Here is a 19,235-nt window from a genome sequence, read left to right as displayed (position 1 = left end):
TGTACAATTATACACATGCAGGACAGGATGCAAACGTGCATACGTCACTTTTTCTAAACGGAAGCTTTCTAGGATGTCACACAATAGCCTGCCATTTACGGAGAAGTGATTATTGTAGATTATAGTAGTGACAATGTCAGGGGGACCCCGGGGACGGTCCCTCCTGCCCCTTCCAGCTCCTGGGGGCTCCAGGCGTCCCTGGGCTGGTGGCCGCCTCCCTCCCATCTCTGCCTCCGTCTCCACGTGGCGTCCCCTCTGTGCCTGTGTCCCTCCTCTTCTGTCTCTGATGAGGACACTGTCATTGGATCCAGGGCCCCCCTGATCCAGGACGACCTCACCTCTCTTCTTTATCTGTTAGACTTTTCCTGTGTAAGGTCAAGTAACAGGCACTTAGTTCCATCATTTTCTTTGAAAAATGTTTATCAAAAAGGGTTGAGGCTGTTTACAATGGTGGTTTTGAAAGTGTGGTCCCCAGGCCAGTGGCGTGTGCTTCATCCGAGAAGCGGTTAGAGGTATAAGTGCTCAGAGTGACCCCATATCTGCAAAACCACAACTCGGGGGTGGGGGTGGGGTGGGCAGGCAATCGAGGTTTTAACAAGACACTGGTTCTTGCCACAGCCTCAGAGCCACTTGAGGTTAAACCCTAACTGCCTCTCTGTGTCAAAAGGGTTGGTTCTTGGCTTTCACCTGAGGTGTAAACACCCCTGCTAATCCCTGTCCATCTCCATGATTGACTTGCCAGCTTGGGAAAGTAGCATTCTTGGGAAGGCACAGATCACCTTCCATGACACCCACCCGAGGGCTTGTTTGCTCAACTGGGCTGCACCAGCCTCTCCGTCTGCTAGAGTGAGTTCCAGAGGAAAAAGTGTATAGGACCTGTTCGGAATTATTGGTCATCAGTGGAACTGGCTTATGAAGTAGCAGATGGGTTTGTCCAGCACACTGTATTTATATTGTGAAACTGGCTCACAAAATCTTCAGGGTGACCAGCAGGCTGGACAGTCAGGTGACAGTTGAGAGGTTCTGTGTTGGGGCTAAAGGCAGGTGACTCAGGCAGAAGTTCTCTGCTGCCACCTGGAGGCCAAATTCCTTCTTTTGGGGGGAGGGGGCCCAATCTTGTCTCTTAAGACCTTCAACTGATTGGGTGTGGCCCACCCACAGTATGGCGGGCAGTCTGCTTTTCTCCAAGTTTTCTGACTTCGGGGTTCATCCAACCCTTAAAAATACCTTCATAGCAACATTTGGACTGGTGTCTGGGCAGCAAAGAAGTGGGCAGCGTAGACTAGCATGGCCACGCTGACACATAAAATTGACCACAACAGCCATAGTTGTGGTGACGACTTCTGGAATTGGCCCTAGCGACCAACAGCGCACGGCGTCCAGGAGATGGCATGGACCCTGGCCCGTCTGTGTGCTCAGCCTCCTGTGCCCGTGGGCGTAGCAGAGCTAAAGGGACCTCTGTGGGTGTTGTCTGAGGTTCCCCAGCTTTGGTCCTACCCCGAGGTCCCACCTTGCAGCTCTTCGTGGAACAGTTCACCCCAATTATCATTCGACCCTCACATCTTAATGCAGATGGCTGTTTACTGGGATGATCTGGGGAAAGACAGAAATGGGGCCTCCTGTCCCCCTTCTCGGGCCCAAAGCTGGCGAGTCCCCCAGACCCGGCTCTCGTCCTCATAGCATAAGCGGCTGCTCCAGGTTGTCAAGTGAGCAGGAACTCCCAGACTGACGAGCGGCTGCTTACTCAGCCACTCGGGAAGATGCTCCTTTGGATAAAAAGGGTGACTACTGTCCAAGGTCTTGGGTCCTCGTGGGCAAAGGGCCAGCTGCACATCAGGGCTCATTATGTAATCTGTGAGCACGTGTGCTCATACTGTCAGCTCACGTTTGCAGGGCCCATGGTGGGAAACACTGTATCGTAAACAGTCTTACACTGAGCCTGGGGCCCATGGTGGGAAACATTGTATCGTAAACAGTCTTACACTGAGCCTGGGGCCCATGGTGGGAAACATTGTATCGTAAACAGTCTTACACTGAGCCCCGGCCTTTGGTGGGAAACATTGTATCGTAAATAGACTCTTACGCTGATCCCGTTCTCATGAAGTCTCAGTGCGTTTGTTCTGTGTTGTGGGAAATGTTCCAGACGCTCGCCAGGTCTGTCAGGGATTCGGATGATGCTGGACTTCACTGCGCGCGACCTCTAACGCCCCAGGAGAGCGCTGTGGTTTTCTCTTTGCAGAAAACCTGAGGCCCCTTTTGGCTCCTGAGCTGATTCCTGAGCTCCTGGTAGGTGGTGTCTATGAAGCTGACAGTTAGGTTCGTGAACTCATCTAGAAAAAGGGCTACACGCCTCATTGCTGAATATCACCACGGTCACCTTTGAAGGACTCCCCTTCGGGAGCTATCTACTGACGCCAGTGCCTAGTCCACCTTTCAAAGCAATGTTGGAACTCTTTTTCTGGAATGGCCATCAGAGCTGTCGTCGTATTACCCTTGGTGTCCTGAAATGTCATCAAAATGTCTTCCTTTCAATATTTCCTTTGTCTTTGGGTAAAGAAAGAAGTCACTGGGGGCCAGATCAGGTGAGCAGGGAGGGTGTTCCAATACAGTTATTTGTTTCCTGGCTAAAAGCTCCCTCACAGACAGTGCCCTGTGAGCTGGTGCATTGTCGTGATGCAAGAGCCATGAATTGTTGGTGAAAAGTTCAGGTCGTCTAACTTTTCCATGCAGCCTTTTCAGCACTTTCAAATAGTAAACTTGGTTAGCTGTTTGTCCAGTTGGTACAAATTCATAATGAATAATCCCTCTGATATCAAAAAAGGTGAGCAACAGCGTTGCCACAAGTTCCTGAACTTAATTGTCAGACCTCGTATGTCCTCAGTTCCCTGGGTTGTCAAACCCAGGACACCCAGTGGACTGTCATGCAAGTGGTTGTCTTGTGCAAGAAAACATTCCATTTGGAGCTCAGGGCTTGTTGTCAAAGGTGTCAGATGCTGGCTGATACCTGCTCCCCGGAGAGGCTGGTCGTGATGGCACCCAGCAAGCATCCCAAAAGTGTGTCTTGTAAGTGAGGCTGTGGGTGGGACATCGAGTCCCCATAAGTGTACCTGCCACGTGGTTGTGGATTAAAGCCTCGGAATGGAAACTTAGGGATGCAGCTTATTTGTGTGAAGTGGGCATGACGTCCTAATTGTCTGTCCTGTCCTTTGCCGGTGTGTTTCTCAGAGTGGAATGGGTAGGCGAGTGGAACTGATGTTGCCTGGTGATCAGTGTAAAGGCTTTCTCCGTTTCATTCAGACACACACACACACACGCACCGCACACACACGCAATGCTATCAATGCCCTTTCTTGGTGAAGGGGTGTGTGTGCCATCCCTGTTGCTTTTCAGTTCTTCCTTGAGCTTTAAAAGATTTTTGCAACCAACACATATTTGTTTTACAGTCATGAAACATGAATATTACCTTTAAGAAGTTCTCCCAAGGTATAGATTTGGTCCTGCCCGAGGGGACCAGGCCGTGCCACCCCAGGATGTGTCTCAGGGATATGGGTTATTTCAAGCTAACGGCAGTTCAGAACTACGCATGCAGAGAAGCTCTCTCCTTCCCCTAATTGTCTAACGCAGAAGCATAAACTTCCCCTTTGGTCAAGGAAATTTACATCGATGAAGGAATTTTCCATTTGTCAACATGTTTCCAGACCGGGAAGAGAGCTGCTCCAAGAGGCGGCCCGTATCGTCCCAGAAACTCTTATCTGTATAAGCCTTATTTTCCATACATTTCCTCCCCTCCATAGTTGTCCTTCCCCACCCAGCAGCCCCAAAACACTTTTCCTTTGTTCAGACTGAGATGGAATATGAGCCCCCATTATCTGGCTGCCATCTGAGCCGTGTGTGTGTGTGTGTGTGTGTCTGTACGTGTGTGTGAATTCATATGAGTATGTACATAATGCTAGTATTTTTAATTAAATTTATTGGGATGATATTTGTTAATAAGACTTTATAGGTTTCATGTGTACAATTCTGTAATACAGCCTCTATATATTGCATTGTGTGTTCTCCACTCAAGATCAAATCTCCTTCTGTTACCATGTGTTTCACCCCCTTTACCCTCATCTCCCACCCCTCACCCCCTTTCCTCTGGTAACCACTATACTGTTGTCTGTGTCTATGAGTTTTTGTTTGTCTTGTTTGTTCATTTGTTGCTTTCAGTTTTGTATCTGGCATATGAGTGAAACATACGGTTCTTGACTTTTCCCTTCTGACTCAGCCATAAGAAAATACGAAATACAGCCATTTGCGACAACATGGATGGATTTTGAGACTATCATGCTAAGCGAGAGTTTTTCTGTTAATCTCACTTTTATCTGTTTAATTTGCAAGCCTCTGTTACAGAACCTAAGAGGGTAGAGGAAAAAGACATGTCTTCCCATATACTGCTCTATTAAAATGTAAGCCTTACCTGTGGAGAAAAAGGAACCCTCATACACTGTTGGTGGGAATGCAGACTGGTGCAGCTGTTATGGAAGGGAGTGTGGAGGTTCCTCAAAAAATTACGAATAGAATTCCCATATGACCCAGCAATCCCTCTCCTGGGTATCTACCCAAAAAATCTGAAAACATTTATCCATAAAGACACGTGTTCTCCAATGTTCATTGCAGCTTTGTTTACGGTGGCCAAGACATGGAAACAACCAAAATGTCTTTCGATAGATGAATGGATAAAGAAGTTGTGGTATATATACACCATGGAATACTATTCGGTGATAAGAAAATATAATATAGGAACATTTGTGACAACATGGATGGATCTTGAGAGTGTAATGCTAAGCAAAATAAGTCATACAGAAAAAGCAGAGAACCATGTGATTTCCCTGATATGTGGTATATAAACCAAAAACAACAAAAGAACAAGACAAACAAATGAGAAACAGAAACTCATAGTCACAGACAATGGTTTGGTGGTTACCAGAGGGTAAGGGGGGTGGGGGGTGGGGGGTGGGAGATGAGGGTAAGGGGGATCGAATATATGGTGATGGAAGGAGAACTGACTCTGGGTGATGAACACACAATGGGATTTATAGATGATGTAATACAGAATTGTACACCTGAAATCTATGTAATTTTACTAACAATTGTCACCCCAATAAATTTAATTAAAAAAAAAAAAGATAGGCAAAATAAATGTATACAATTTCAAAAAAAAAAAAATGTAAGCCTTGCGCGCGCACACACACACACAGACACACACACAAACACATACACACACACACATATTGGGGATGCATTTACTATCATAGATGATAGTAATTTTTTCTTTGCTGATAACTTGAAAAAGTCATTTGCTCTGCTGAATGTATGACCTATTACCTTCGTGGCACCTTGCTGAGAATGGCGCCCACTCTGTATCGGACATCAGGTAGCTCACAGGCAGCAGTGTAAGTACTGCTGTGAGCCGAGAGAGGCTGTCAGAGCAACGCCAAACCCACACCATGCAAATCCCTCAGCCTAGAAAACACCACACACTGTTTACATGAAACACAGACATCAAAAAGCCTGGTGTTCTCTTCCTAGCAGAAAGCAATGCCACAGCAATTTAAGACGGCTATCCCTTCTCTAAGTACTGTCTTTTTCTAGTTTTTAATCAAGAACCATTTGGAGAATTATTGAGTCATTGATTCGGTACACAGAAATGCATACATTGTGTTCAGAATATAATGCTTCATCTTTCATTCTCTGCGACAGATAGGTAGGAAAATTGATGGAGATCAGAATAGGCAAACCCAAAATAGTCCACTTTAGCATAAAGATTATTTTGAATGGGAGGCCACTGAGAATCAACAAATGCAGGAAAAAAATGCGTTCCTGGGGCTCCCTTTATCTGACTAAAATTTGAAACGTCTAAGAAATGAGGATTGTCATAAATTCCTTCTTTGGGAAGTTTTATGGGCAAATATATGTTTACCTTCTCACAATTTAACACTCCTAGAAGCGCAAACCCCCCCTTTCTTTGGTCTAGTCACATCTCTATAATTTACCAACCTTTGTTAAATAGCATATAAACCCCTGAGTCTAATTGTCTCTCTGGGGTTTTTGCTTTTCTCTGAAGCCACACACACGTGTGAAAATGAAAAATAAAATGTCTGTGTTTTTCTCCTGTTAATGTGTCATTTGCCAGTTTAATTTGCAGGTCTCGGTTACAGAACACAAAAGTATAGGATAAAAATTTTCCTCCTCTACAAAAGTCTACACATGAAGGCTTCTCCTTTGGTTTCGGCTTGCATTTCAGATTATTCTTTAAGTAGTTACACCACTAAGTTTTTATTTATCGAAACTAGCGATACATTTTTATGGTTTCAGTTCTATCCTTTGATACCATTTATTACAAAAGTAATTTCTTAAAAGTTCCATTTTTAGGTACAAGCCGTACAGACGTTTCATGAATTTCTTTCACCTACATTAGTTTATTATAACAAAATTAGAATAGTTAGTTGATTCTCTCTTTCAGCCGCCTTCGTTGTAAACATTCGAAAAGCTTTTTTGAGGCTTTATCTACAAACCTTAATGGGGAACCAGGTTCTCATGTTTATTTGCTTTGATTCTTTCCCATTTCCACTGTGGATGTTTCTTTTTCTCTACAACCAACCAGGGAACCCACTCTTGAAATCACTTGTACTCTTTTCTTTTCTTTCTTCCTCCCGTAAAGAAATGTATTGAGTTTTCCCCACATAGTACTTTTAAAGAATTTTAGTTCTCTCTTCTCCATGCTCCCATAAAACACATCGGTTATATGAGTCATCAGTTTACCTTTGAGAAATCCCCATATTCTTCAGTGCTGGAAATGGTGATTTTTAAAAAACATTTTTTTTACCAGTGTTAGAAGACCATAGGTACATATTATCATTTTTGTTCATTTATTTTATCAAAAACATAAATATGGTCATTTAGACGGCATGCAATATATATATATATATATATATATATATATATATATATATATATATATATATTTTTTTTTTTTTTTTGGTGTGTGTGTGTGGCCTGCTTTGTACACGTTGTTATTCCATTTCTCATCTGGACATGGTGTAATGTATCCTGGAAATGTTATAGGGAAAGGGATGAAAGAACCAGTCCTGGGCTTTGTTTTTTAATGGCATCATTTCTCTTTACACTGTTTCCTAATGTTTAAGTATTTCACTTTAGCTTTTATGTTGTTGGTTCTTTTTTTTTAATGGGCTTTCCTTGGAGACATTGTCTCATTTCTCATTTCACTTTTCTGAATCATCGAGTTCATTTATTTCAGTTTTTAAATCCTTATTTACTTACTAAGGGCCTTTGTCCATAAGAGGTGTTGAATTTCAATGAGTGCTTTACCTGCATGTGATGCGACGGCCATGGTTTCCTTCCTTCAATATTTGAATGTGTTAAACTCTTACTATTGTGAATTACACGCCTGGATTTTCTCATAACTCGCGAGACGTGACTGAGGTAGAAAAGATGAGGGGAAGAGACTATTAGCCACGTCAAACCACAAGCACGCTGGTGGGGCTCTATTGCTATCAGAGAAAATGAACTTTAAAGGGGGGAAAAAAAAAAGAAACTTGGGACGCAGAGAAGGATGGCTGCCTACTGACAGTGACATGCTATCCCACAAAAGCGTCCCCATTTTTAATCTGTGTGCACCCAAAACCTAGTCCCGAGCCATAGGAAGCAAACATTGACACAAATCCTGCATCAGCATAGAAGACGGGGGAACACACCTTTCCCCCAAAACATTGAAAATTCAAAGGATGAAAAAAACCATTCAGCAAAGGGGATGAAATCTTAGCATCTCCTGTCACATATGTAAACTAAGGGGTGTCTGCAGAGGTCCACACCTCACAATTGGGGAGCAGGCATTTTGCCCCAACAGAAGTGGTGCGTTAGACCCCCCAAGAATGTCTTCCACAGACTTCAAGGCAAGGGGACCCCATCTCAGCCCTCTGGCCCCCATTGTGTGGGTCCCAGCCAGTCGCTAGTGATGGCATAGCGACAAGTGCCTGAGACCCTCGCCCAGGTGGGTACTGGGACCCCACGGACCTTTCCACCCCCTTGGGGGCCACAGCGAGGTCGTGGGCAGGCAGTGTGGACCGGGACCCCGCCTTTCTTAGGGTCTGAGAGCGGGGTGTCAGTGAGTTCCCAGGGTCACTATTGGTGGATTGAAAGCACAAGCATGGGAACACGGGGGGAGGGAGGGAGAATTGGGGGTCACCCAGGGATTTATGCAGTTTCGTGCCTTATCCGGCTGTTTTACTGGCAGCTGTGGTAGGTTTATTCGAGATGGGGCCTCTGAGACGGAGACTCTGCCATCGAACGCTTCCTCACAACCCCAGTGCAAGGGAGCCACGCGTTTGTCATGAAAAATAAACCCGAAAAATCTCCACGCTTAGGGAAATTGAGAAATGAACAACCAAACACCCCCTGGGTCCATCGGAGGGGCTGGAGATGGGCATGAAGGGGCACAGGGGTGAGCGACGAGGGGCGGGGAAGACGGATGAGGGGCGGGGCGAGGGCGGGGACGAGGGATGAGGGGCGGGGCGAGGGGTGAGGGGCGGGGACGGAGGGTGGGGGCGGGGGCGAGGGGTGATGGGTGGGGCGAGGGTGAGGGGCGGGGCGGGGAAGACGGATGAGGGGCGGGGCGAGGGCGGTAACAAGGCTTGAGGGGCGGGGACGGAGGGTGAGGGGGCGGGGGCGAGGGGTGATGGGTGGGGCGAGGGTGAGGGGCGGGACGGGGAAGACGGATGAGGGGCGGGGCGAGGGCGGTAACAAGGGATGAAGGGCGGGGACGGAGGGTGGGGACAAGGGGCGAGGGGCGGGGACGAAGGGTGAGGGCGAGGGGTGAGGGGCGGGGCGAGGGTGAGGGTGGGGTGAGGATGAGGGGCGGGGCGAGGGTGAGGGGGCGGGGATGAGGGTGATGGGTGGGGCGAGGGTGAGGGGTTATGGGTGGGGCGAGGGTGAGGGGCGGGGCGAGGGGTGGTGGGTGGGGTGAGGGTGAGGGGCGGGGCGAGGGGTGATGGGTGATGGGTGGGGCGAGGGTGAGGGGCGGGGGGACGAAGGGTGGGAGCGGGGCGATGGATGATGGGCAGGGGTGAGGGGCGGGGACGAGGGTGAGGGGCGGGGATGAGGGGTGATGGGTGGGGCGAGGGTGAGGGGGCGGGGGGACGAAGAGTGGGGGCGGGGCGATGGATGATGGGCAAGGATGAGGGGCGGGGCGAGGGGTGAGGGGCGGGGCGAGGGGCGGGCTGCAGAATTTGGACAGAGAGGCCGTGGGCACTCACCGCAGCCCCTATTTTGCTTCTGCAGCAGCAGCTACTCCCCACATGGCGCCTACGCACAGAGCAAGCTGGCCCTGGTCCTGTTCTCCTACCACCTGCAGGCTCTGCTGGACGCCCAGGGCTGTCCGGTGACGGCCAACGTCGTGGATCCCGGCGTGGTCAACACGGACCTCTACAGGCATGTCTTCTGGGGCACGCGTCTCGTCAAGAAGATATTCGGCGGGTGGTTTTTCAAGGTGAGCCTCCACGTGTGCACGGGTCATGTCCGCGTCTGTCCCCCGTGGCCCCTCGGACGCCCCCCATGAGGCCACGTGTCCAGGGTTTCCTGCGGCCGCCGGAACGGGGATGGGCTTGTGACGTCACTCTCCGGAGTGCGGCCGTGCTCACATCTCTGATCGCGGACACACACCCACGGGCAGCATGTCCCCTTGTGTATTCACGCTGTTCTGGGTATTTTTCTACCAGGGACAAAACAGTCTGGGGGCCGTGGGGTGTGACCGACCTCTGCCGATTCCAAAGGCCTTGGCGATGCACGTCGTTCCGAATTGACGTCTGGTTGGTTTCCGAATGTCATTCCTTCAAAGAAGGGAAGATTTGGGGATTCTGCTTCTGGTGGCTGCCTGTGCCCTTGAAGGGCATTTGAAGGGCACCGTCACTCTCCACCGTGTTTTTCCTTCCATCTCCTCCCGTTCAGGGATCAGTGCTTTGCACGCACACGTGTGTAAGGAGCCTTTGCACTGAGCGGTTGGTGTCCTCACACACACCCTTACGCCCTCTCGCCAGCCTGAAGCAGGGAGCGTGTTGCCTCTGTTTGGCCGACTTGGCAAAGTCACACAGAGCGTCCCCTGCAGGACTCATCTGGGTCCCAGTGGCCCCCGGCCCACAGGGCACTGGGCACCGACGCGGTGGCAGGGGCAGAGCTGGACAATGGTGGCTCCCCCACGATGGGGGGACCACCCTGAGCTGGTGACGCCTGGTGCCAGGGCCATGAGGGGGCAGCCAGCAAAACACAAACGGGGTAACGACATGCCCTGAGTACAGGAAGGCAGCTTAAACTATGCAGCAGCCAGGACTGGGGACTGGTAGTCCCGCTGCCTGAGGGTCCCTCGTGTTTCTGTTTGGTGCTTGTCCTTCCCAGTCTGGGCTTGTCTGAGTGGGCTATTACCGTTCTAGTACGCGGACGGCTGTGTTTCTTGAACCTGCTTTTTGGTACTTTTGGGTGGTTGCCCAGTGAGTGCCACAACCACAGCAAACGTTAACGTTTGGTCCGTTTCCCTCCGGGAAAGACACAGCCTGACAACAATTCCTTTGTAGATATCTTGACTCCCCATGGGACCCAACGTGCTACATGCGTTGCCATCCTTTCAGAGACGAACACGGAAGGCCCACGTATGAAATGACCTTCCCTGGGTGGCACAGTACCGCTTTAGACGGTGGTATTTAGACGGTGGCATATGTGTCTACGATCGAGGGTTGAAAGGAGGTGGTTGCAGAGGGCATGCGCGTTGGAAATCTGGTACCCCAAATTTCCCAGAACTTTTCTGCAGACATTTTATTTAAGATTTTTATTACAATGTAATAATGTTCGTCCCCTCTCTCTTCTTTCTGTATGTCTGGTGGTCGTCAGCTTTTGCACAGCTGGTACAACCCTCATAGCGTCAAGCAATTTTGTTGGTGGGGAGAGGGGACTTTTAACCGAACTGATGGAGCGTTGAACTTTCAAAGATTGCTGTTTCGTATCTGGGAATGAGTCGTCTCTCGTTTCAGTCGCATTTCCCTTGATACCTATGGTGACATGTGTTTAAGTAAGAAATATATCTTTGGTCTCCTTCCCGGTTCCTGGCACGGAGCTCCTAAAACCTTCGGAATTCCTTGTGATAGCAGCCGTGAAGGTGTCTTTGGTTAAGGAGTTGACTTTCGGACCACACTTAGGGACGGGGGTTGGTTGCCTGGAGAACCAGCAGCTGATTAGAGCGTTGGAACTTGCAGTCCCACCCCGTGACCCTCCTGGGAGAGGAGAGGGGCTGAGGTGGAATCAGTCACCAATGGCAGATTCCATCAATTGTGCCTGTGTCGCGAAGCCACAATGAAAACGCAAAAGGACGGGGTTCACAGAGCTCCCGGGTTGGTGACACGTGGCGATCTGGGGAGACTGGCACGCCTGGCAAGGACGTGGAGGCTCTGTGCCCTGTGCATGTCTTCCACCTGCCTGTCCCTGAGCTGTATTCTCTCATAATACACCGCTGATCAGGTGAGTGACCTGTTTTCCTGAGTTCTGTGAGCCGCTCCAGCAAATTAATCAAACCCAGTAGGGGGGTCGTGGGACCCTCTGATTTGTAGGCAGACGGTCAGAAGCACAGGTGACAACCTGGGCTTGCGACTGACGTGTGAAGGTGGGGGACAGTCTTGTGGGACCGAGCCCTTCACCTGTGGGGTCTGACGCCACCTGTCTCTGGGTGGGCTGTGTGAGAACGGAGTGGAATTGCAGGCCGGCCCTGAGCAGGGGGGTCCACCCACAGGACACACAGCAAAACCAAACACTGAGCACCGAGTTCTGTGGTGGGGAAACTAGAGCCATTTATTGGCAAGGCCAATAATCTGAACTCCCCACTGGTTTTTAATGGAGGGTTTTTAAAGGCAGAGATGGAGGCTTAGAGGCTAAGGGTCTTGGGCGAAACTGGTTGGTTAGTCCCTGTGTTTCCTTTCCTCTGATTAATTTAGTTCCTCACGTCATCTTGTCTGGAGCCTTTGTCACTCTGGCCGGGCGATCTAACCGGGTGATGGCACCAAGATTCTGCACAATGTCCTGCAATTGTGCATGTGTGACGTTATCTTTCAAGCACAAGGTGGGAGCTAAACATCTGTGACCACTCTTACTGTTTAAGCTCTCCTTGCTTTGTGCTTGACTAGCTACCGGTCTCTCTTACCTCAAGCAACGCGTACTTTAGAACACTTTTCCTGGAACGTGCTTTCCAGGCGGGTCTTCAGGGCATGACTGCATGCTTTCTGATCTTTGGCTGTAGCCACGTGACAACCACAGGCATTCAATCACTTAGTTCAAGCCCAAGCCTGCGTGTCTAGACTCTGTGGTCTGACCCCTCATCATGGTTACCGTGGGCTGTCTGTCTCGAGGACACTGCTTGGGTGGGAGAATTGCATGTGGTGTGGGTGATAAACACCGACTTTAGACATGCCGCTCAGAATCGTAATGCTTCCAGAGGTGTCTTATAAGTCTCAGTAAATGCCCACACATTTGCGATGCATTCCATTTATTCCTGATGGGTTTTGTGAGGTTTTGAGGTTGCTTTGTTTCTTTTGTGAGTAGGGCTTGGAAAAAATGTTGCAAACTATGAATGCAACCAAATAAAGACGATACTTAAAAGTTAGCAATTTCCCCGAGTGTTACGAAAAATAATAGAAATGGAACCACTTTAAAATGAAGCCACCCCAGAGGACCGGCCTGGTATGTCTGACGCCTCAAATCTGTGGATGTGAAAACAGGACACAGTCACCTCTGGACAGGGCCTTAGCGACCTGGTGTCCCAAAGAGCTATTTGCAAAGACAACAAGAAAGCAGGTGTCGTGACTACAGGATGGATGACTCTGGGCTGAAAATTAAAACCACTGTTTAGCATCAGCGTCCCTGTGTCACGTTAGCTGCACCAATAGCAACGCCTTCCTTCTGTGATGTCACTGTCCCCTCCCTTTGTCATAAACACCCCTGGCCTTTGTGTCCCCATCAGAACACTGTCTGGGCTTCTGCCTGAGTCAGTGCTTCCCGAATAGCTATTCTCATGGATCTCAGATAAACGCGTGTGACCTGTCACTCTGAAAGGCCTCTCACCAGTAGGTGACATAAATCTGTACCGTCTTAAGCCAGCACATCTGTGACTACTTGCTAGACTCACCCACCCCCTGTCTCTGCATTTCCACTCTGAGGACAGTCTCCTTGTGTCGTTGGCAAGTTGTTGCCTTCAGCGGCTTCCTTTGTGAGGCCGGCTGGTAAGACGTACGTCCCAGGTGGCATGTGGAGGTGAGTCAGATGGCATGCCACAGGAAGGACGGGGCCAGGGCACGGTGGCCGTTCAGACATCTTGTACCCATTTGTCCCAGCTGGGAAACGAGCTCTTTGGGACACAGAGTTGCCAAGGCCCTGTCGTAAGGTGACTTTGCCCTGTTTTAACATCCACAGGTTTGAAGCGTCAGACAGGCCAGGCTGGTCCTCTGGGCTCATTTCCCAGCACGTGGCACCGGGAAACTCACGTCACGGTTCTGACAATTTGGGGACAGCAGCTGCTGATGACAGCCCCACGGGGACAGGTGGTCCCCATCTGCTGGTTCATCGATCTGCGCTCGAGGTTGACGAGATAGGAGACAGTTCAGACTTTGCAGGCTCGTCGGGTCTCTTCGCCATATGCTTTTCTTTTCTCTGGCTCCCTTTTTGTGGAAAATAATCCTTTAAAAGTACAAAAAGCATTCTTGGTGACACAGCTACAGTGGCTGTCTTCCTGCGTGACGCGTTTCCTGGTTGTAGAAGTCTCCCCAAACCCACTCTCTGTGTGCACAGCCCAGCCTCTGCGAGAAGGCAGCATGTGCTATGGCCGAGGATATTGACCCGGGTGCCCCTGCCCTTGGTATGACCTTCAACTTCTTCCCACCGTGGACACACGACCAACCATCTCTGAGCCTCAGATCCGTCCCTGTAAAACGGGCGTGTCGGGGCTCCCACGCCTGGCCTGTAATACTCACTGTCACCCTGGTCTTACTTAGTATCTATGCTCTGCAGTCGTGTTTCCTCCACCTGCTGAGAGCTTTTCACTCCTACGACTTCATTCGTTCCTCGCGATAACATGTGGGGAAAGCTCATTCTGCGATTCCCGATTTCTGGGGGAGGGAACAGAGGCCTAAGGAAGTGGGGTTCGCAGGCTCGGGCTTGTTCTGCGTGTGTAGGCATGCTGACGCGCGCGTGCCTCTCAGCATTTATCCGGACGTCCTCCGTTCACACAGGCGTGCCCTGTCGTTGCTCTGATGGGCGGTGATTAGGCTGGTGATGTCAGATGGAAGAGGAAACAAGAATAAGTGTGCGACACCACCTTTTCTCATGAGCTGTCAAAACACTTAGGATTAAAGATTAGCAATGAAATCGCATTTCCTCCACCTTCATTGGGCGCACAAGGGTTTGAGAGGGTCGGCAGTGATCGTGGTGGCTTTTTATTTAACCTGGCATCTGTCGTGCACATGGGTATATGTGTGTGCACGTGAGTCTCTGCACGTGTGTGTGCATGCACATAAGTGTGTGGGCACGTGGGTCTGTTGTGTGGGCACGGGAGTGAGCTTCCCCCAGAAACGCCGTCGTCAGGTAGAATTTCGTAGCATCCCGTCGCCCAGGCAGAGGGGTGTGGGCTGCAGTGGTGACGGACGAGCGAATTGGGAAACAAACGTATTCCGGGGGCTAATTTAATGATGCGTTTGCAGCATGAAATATAAAGGGGTAGGAGCTTCGGATGCCTCAGAAATGCAGAGCTGCTTCCTATGAACTGGACCTCCGGGAGGAAGGAGGGCCGGAGATGGAGTTTGATCATTTGACCAACGACTAAATCACAGCTTCGCAGTGAAGCCCCAGTAAATGTCCAGGCACTCATCCCCGGGGGGAACGTCCTGGTGGGGGCACAGATTAATGTGCAGGGCGGGTGACGCCCCCTCTCTGTGTGCCTGAGGCTGCTTTTCTGTGGGTTCCCGCTCTGTGTCCTTTATCGTAAAACTGGAATCCCAAGTAGAGTGAGTCTTCTCCTAATGGCACCGATTGGTGCTTGGCACTTGCGAGGCGACACCAGATGACGGTTAACAGAACCAGTTTTATCTGTTGACTACGTCAGAAAAGACTGTACAAAGAAGTGGGACGTGAGAAACCGCTGGTTCCACACTGATGGATCTCGTAAGCATTAGGATTTGGGGAGGGTGGGAGGTATCACCCCAGTGTGTTTAAAAGCTGAGACTTACAACCAAGAAGAGCTGAGAAAATCATTATTAGCACTTACGAGGAGTCTCCACCAGCCTCTTGCCGAGTACACGTGTATCGCGTGCACACACCGTACAGCTTCCGTTATTACACACTGATATGTGTCACTTATACATCCGTGGGGGAAAAATCCCGCACTGAATCCTGTACAGATGAACGTCTTGCTACAGTGACATGAATGGCCTGTCCCCAAAAGGCAGAGTCGGCGTCATGACCACCTCCTCCCCCGCTGGTGTCACCCTTAACCCCACCCCACCCACGGGAACCGGGGTTTCCCATCACGTGCATCTTCCCCTCTGCAGACGGCTGCGAACCCTCAGCTCCTCCTCCTGGCAGATTCCCAGAGGCCCCAGCTTCTGCTTACCAGCCACGTCCTCCCGCTAGGAGAGCCGACTCTCGCTGCCTTGGGGGGGCCCCCTGCGCTGTGAAAGGAGAGGTTTACCTGAGCTTCCCTTGGCGATTTCCCACCGCACTCGCGTTCAGTGTTGTGGGCGGCTCGCTACCCTGCCTGGAAGGGGATGAGGTGCTTTTCTCACTGACCTCACGCTTGTGCACACGTCCCACGCGGCTGTGGTGTCAAGGACGCTGGGAGGTTCCCTCGTCTTTGAGTGTAAATGCCCGGGTGACATGGGCAATGACAATTTGGGCTTGTCGTCATCGAGAAAATGTCAGCGTTGGGTTGTGGCCTCCCTGCAGAAGTCACCCGTCGTCCTGTGATGATATAGTCTTAGAGGCACAGCAGAAGGTCCAAGGTTGGGTGAGGTGAGCGGATTTGCAAGTTTATTCCAGGAGATAAGCCCCTCTCAAGTCCTCATGACAGTGCTAAGACGATAAGAGGAAACGCTGTTGGTTTCTGGGTATTGAGTGGTTGCCATGACGACCCTTGGGTTCCCATGATTTATGGTCCCTTGAGTGTGTCCTGCTTGTTACACATCCACCGATTCTTGGTCCCACTGGCCACTCTCAAGGGCCATGTCCCAACACGGCTGGCTGCCTTCCATCTTCACAGATCTCTGCCTTTCGAGCTTCTCTTTGAACTTGACTTTTCCTAAACCTGTGTCCACACCCCGTCAAAACTCGCCTCACTTCCTCAAAACCAGAAGCTTTGTGCACCCCACGTTTCCCCTAACACACAGGGAGGCCTGCAGAGCCCAGATGCTGAGGACGTGTGTGCTCCCAGCCAATGAATAAAGCATCTCGGTTTTTATAGTCATTGACTGAATATTTACATCAAGGCACTTGACGTGCATCTGCCTCTCAAAGTGGGTGACCCCAACGGGGCAACCCGCCCCCCGTGGGTGTGTGTCCCTGTGGACAGGGGATGGAAAGCAGCCCAGCAGCCACGGGGCTGTGACTCTGTGCCTGGGCGAGGCTGCTCGTCCCGGCTTTCTGCAGGAGTGTTGGGTCCCAGGGATGGTGTGGTGTCGGCCCCACTGTCTCCGAGGGTGACGTTTGACAACGCGGTGCTCTCCTTTCACAGCTTCGTCATACTTTCTTCTCCCCACAGACCCCGGATGAAGGAGCCTGGACGTCTGTCTATGCAGCAGTCACCCCAGAGCTGGAAGGAGTGGGCGGCCGCTACCTTTACAACGAGAAAGAAACCAAGTCGCTCAAGGTCACGTATGACCTCAAGCTGCAACAACAGCTGTGGGCCAGAAGTTGCTCAATGACCGGTATCCTAGACGTGACCCAGGAGGTCTTCTCATGATAGTGGCCATGACGGGAGGCCTGGCCCTCAGCCAAGCACACGCAGGTCTATGAAGGATCTCATGGCCCCATGTGTCACACTCACCTGCCGTCGGTGACCTGTCCCCAAAAGTCTCCTGGTGAAAGCCCTGCTTCTGTGGGAAATCAACTTGCTAAAGAGTGTAATTCTGAGCAGTTCGGCCTAAGCCTTAAATCCCCAAGTGTCAAATTGTCCCAGGTGCCATGAAAAATTAAATCCTGTGGTTTCCTTGCTTAGCACAGAGTGGCCAGGCAGCTCGGGGAGAAACGTCCCATGTGACACGGGCACTTTCAAGACACCGTCCAGTGTGGGGACCCTGGGGCTATGAGGGTCCCTGTCGTGGTTCTCCATCTCTCCTCATTCTGGAGACCTGGCATTGACGCATGCGTCCCACCAAAGAGACACAGCCTTACTCAGCCGGGGATCAAGGCTGCTGTGACCACCCAGCTTCCACCCCACCAACCTTGCAGGGGGGGGGCCCATCCACAGCTGCTCCTTCCAGCCTTAGCAGGTGCAAACAGGGCCTCAGCCCATGATTCACATATATGTACCTGACCCTTAGGAGACTGTGTGCGAGATGGTAGAGGAAGGGGCCAGGACTCCACTCACCATGGGGTCTGTAGGACAATAGGGGCCAGGACACCACTCACCATGGGGTCCGTAGGACAGGGACACGGGCAGGTGCTGTGTACTAGTCACCATGGTTGTTTTAGGACAAGAGCAAGGTTATTGCCGAGCCTATTGGTTTCCTCATTTATCCTTCTGTATCTTCAGTCACAGGCCGTAAACCCCCAGGAGCTGGCAGAGGCAGGAGAGACTGTCCCCTGAGACCCCCAGAGGGAGTGTGTTGCTTGGACACCTTGATGGCAGACTCCTGGTCTGCAGAGCTGGGACTCGATGGATTCCTGTTGTTTTCAGCCACCAACAGATTGATAGTTATTTGTTCCAGGAAGCTCGTACTTATTTTCACCATTTAAGGCTGTTCTGTGGGCACTTCCCTTGGCATCAGGCCCAGCCTTCCTTACCCACCAGCCAGGCAAGGAAGGCTCAATCCTGTTTCTGGGGACGGATACCGGAGTTCCAATTTACAGCATGGAACGATGGGCCTTTAAAATACTCCTGCAACGACCCCGTATGTATCCTGCTGTTCAACACCATGAATTTCGAGACCACTGACCACTGGTCAGCTAACTGTCCATTCCCTGAATTGGCCAAAATCCCACCATGACCCAATACATCCATTGGGATCCCAACCCATAGCTGTTGCAGTGTGGCTTGTGCAGCAGACGCGGGAGGGAGCAGATGCTTTGCCACTTGCTGCTGAATGGTTCTCACATGGACGGAGCAGCCACCTTAAGCAATTTCACCATCAGCCGTCCTTCTGGAACAGAGTGTTACTTAATGGGCTCTGATTGCAGCGGCTCAGGTGTGGGGTACGTGAGCAAATCAGGAGTGGGCTTCCTTCCATCTCCTGTTCCCGAGACATGGCGCTTGTCTGGGTGGTAAGCTCTAAACAAAAGTGCATCTAATCAGAGATGCCGAAGGTGTTCCTTGAAGGTCCTGTAAGGCCGGTGGGTCTGGCTGTCACTGGGGAGCCTGTGCTGACAACTCATTTCCAGGTTTCATTCTTCCGGGCAGCAGCGTTTATGGAGCGCTCTTAACCCATCCTGTTGTTGACGCAGCTTCCAGTCCCGGGCACGGGCACCTCCTCACACTTCCCGGAGGTTCTGCTAAGCCCTAGAGCCCGGACTCACATGTTTGTGGGACAAGAGTGACTCCATATTAAACCAAGATGGAGACGTGCCTGGTATCTCCAGATGGCCAGGACTAGGCACCAAAAACCACCGTCTTGACTTCTGGGAAGCCCCCGACCTTGGAGCATTTGCACATCATTGGAGAGCCCGAGACAGCTAGAGGCCCTGGTACACTCATGCCAAAGATGGTCCCAAGTACAGGCTCAGGCGGGGGTGACAGGAAGGGTCCCGGCCAAGCCGACGTCCTCCATCTCTCAGAGACCAACACGCGTGCTGACACCTGACAGATGCCACAACCCCCAGGGTGGGCAGACGGGCTCTGAGAGCAAGTGGCATCTTGGAGGACCCTGGCCTCAGGTGGACCCCCCCCTTGCTGCGTGCCAGCCAGCCCTATGTTATCGTTTGTCCCTGGGAGAGAGACACCA

General features: G+C 50.9%; 1 protein-coding gene across 2 annotated transcripts in view; it reads left to right on the top strand.

The window, feature by feature from the left end:
* DHRSX (dehydrogenase/reductase X-linked) overlaps nt 1-17,292 on the top strand; it is a 101,774-nt gene extending 84,482 nt beyond the window's left edge. Inside the window, exons 6-7 of one of the 2 annotated variants that reach the window (XM_088795229.1) lie at nt 9,343-9,547; nt 16,838-17,292. In XM_088795229.1, coding sequence (XP_088651355.1) covers nt 9,343-9,547; nt 16,838-17,038 — 406 coding nt within the window. In that variant the 3' untranslated portion in view covers nt 17,039-17,292. Of the gene's footprint in view, nt 1-9,339; nt 9,548-16,837 lie in introns of both variants that reach the window. The other variant, XM_088795228.1, reaches the window with a different exon arrangement.
* Nucleotides 17,293-19,235: the final 1,943 nt, after the last annotated feature.

Source organism: Rhinolophus sinicus, chromosome 18 (genome assembly GCF_057876585.1).
Source record: "Rhinolophus sinicus isolate RSI-liver-muscle chromosome 18, RSI-T2T, whole genome shotgun sequence".
Classification (NCBI taxonomy): Eukaryota; Metazoa; Chordata; class Mammalia; order Chiroptera; family Rhinolophidae; genus Rhinolophus; species Rhinolophus sinicus.
Note: the sequence above shows the minus strand (reverse complement) of the source record. Positions and strands in the feature narration are given on the sequence as shown.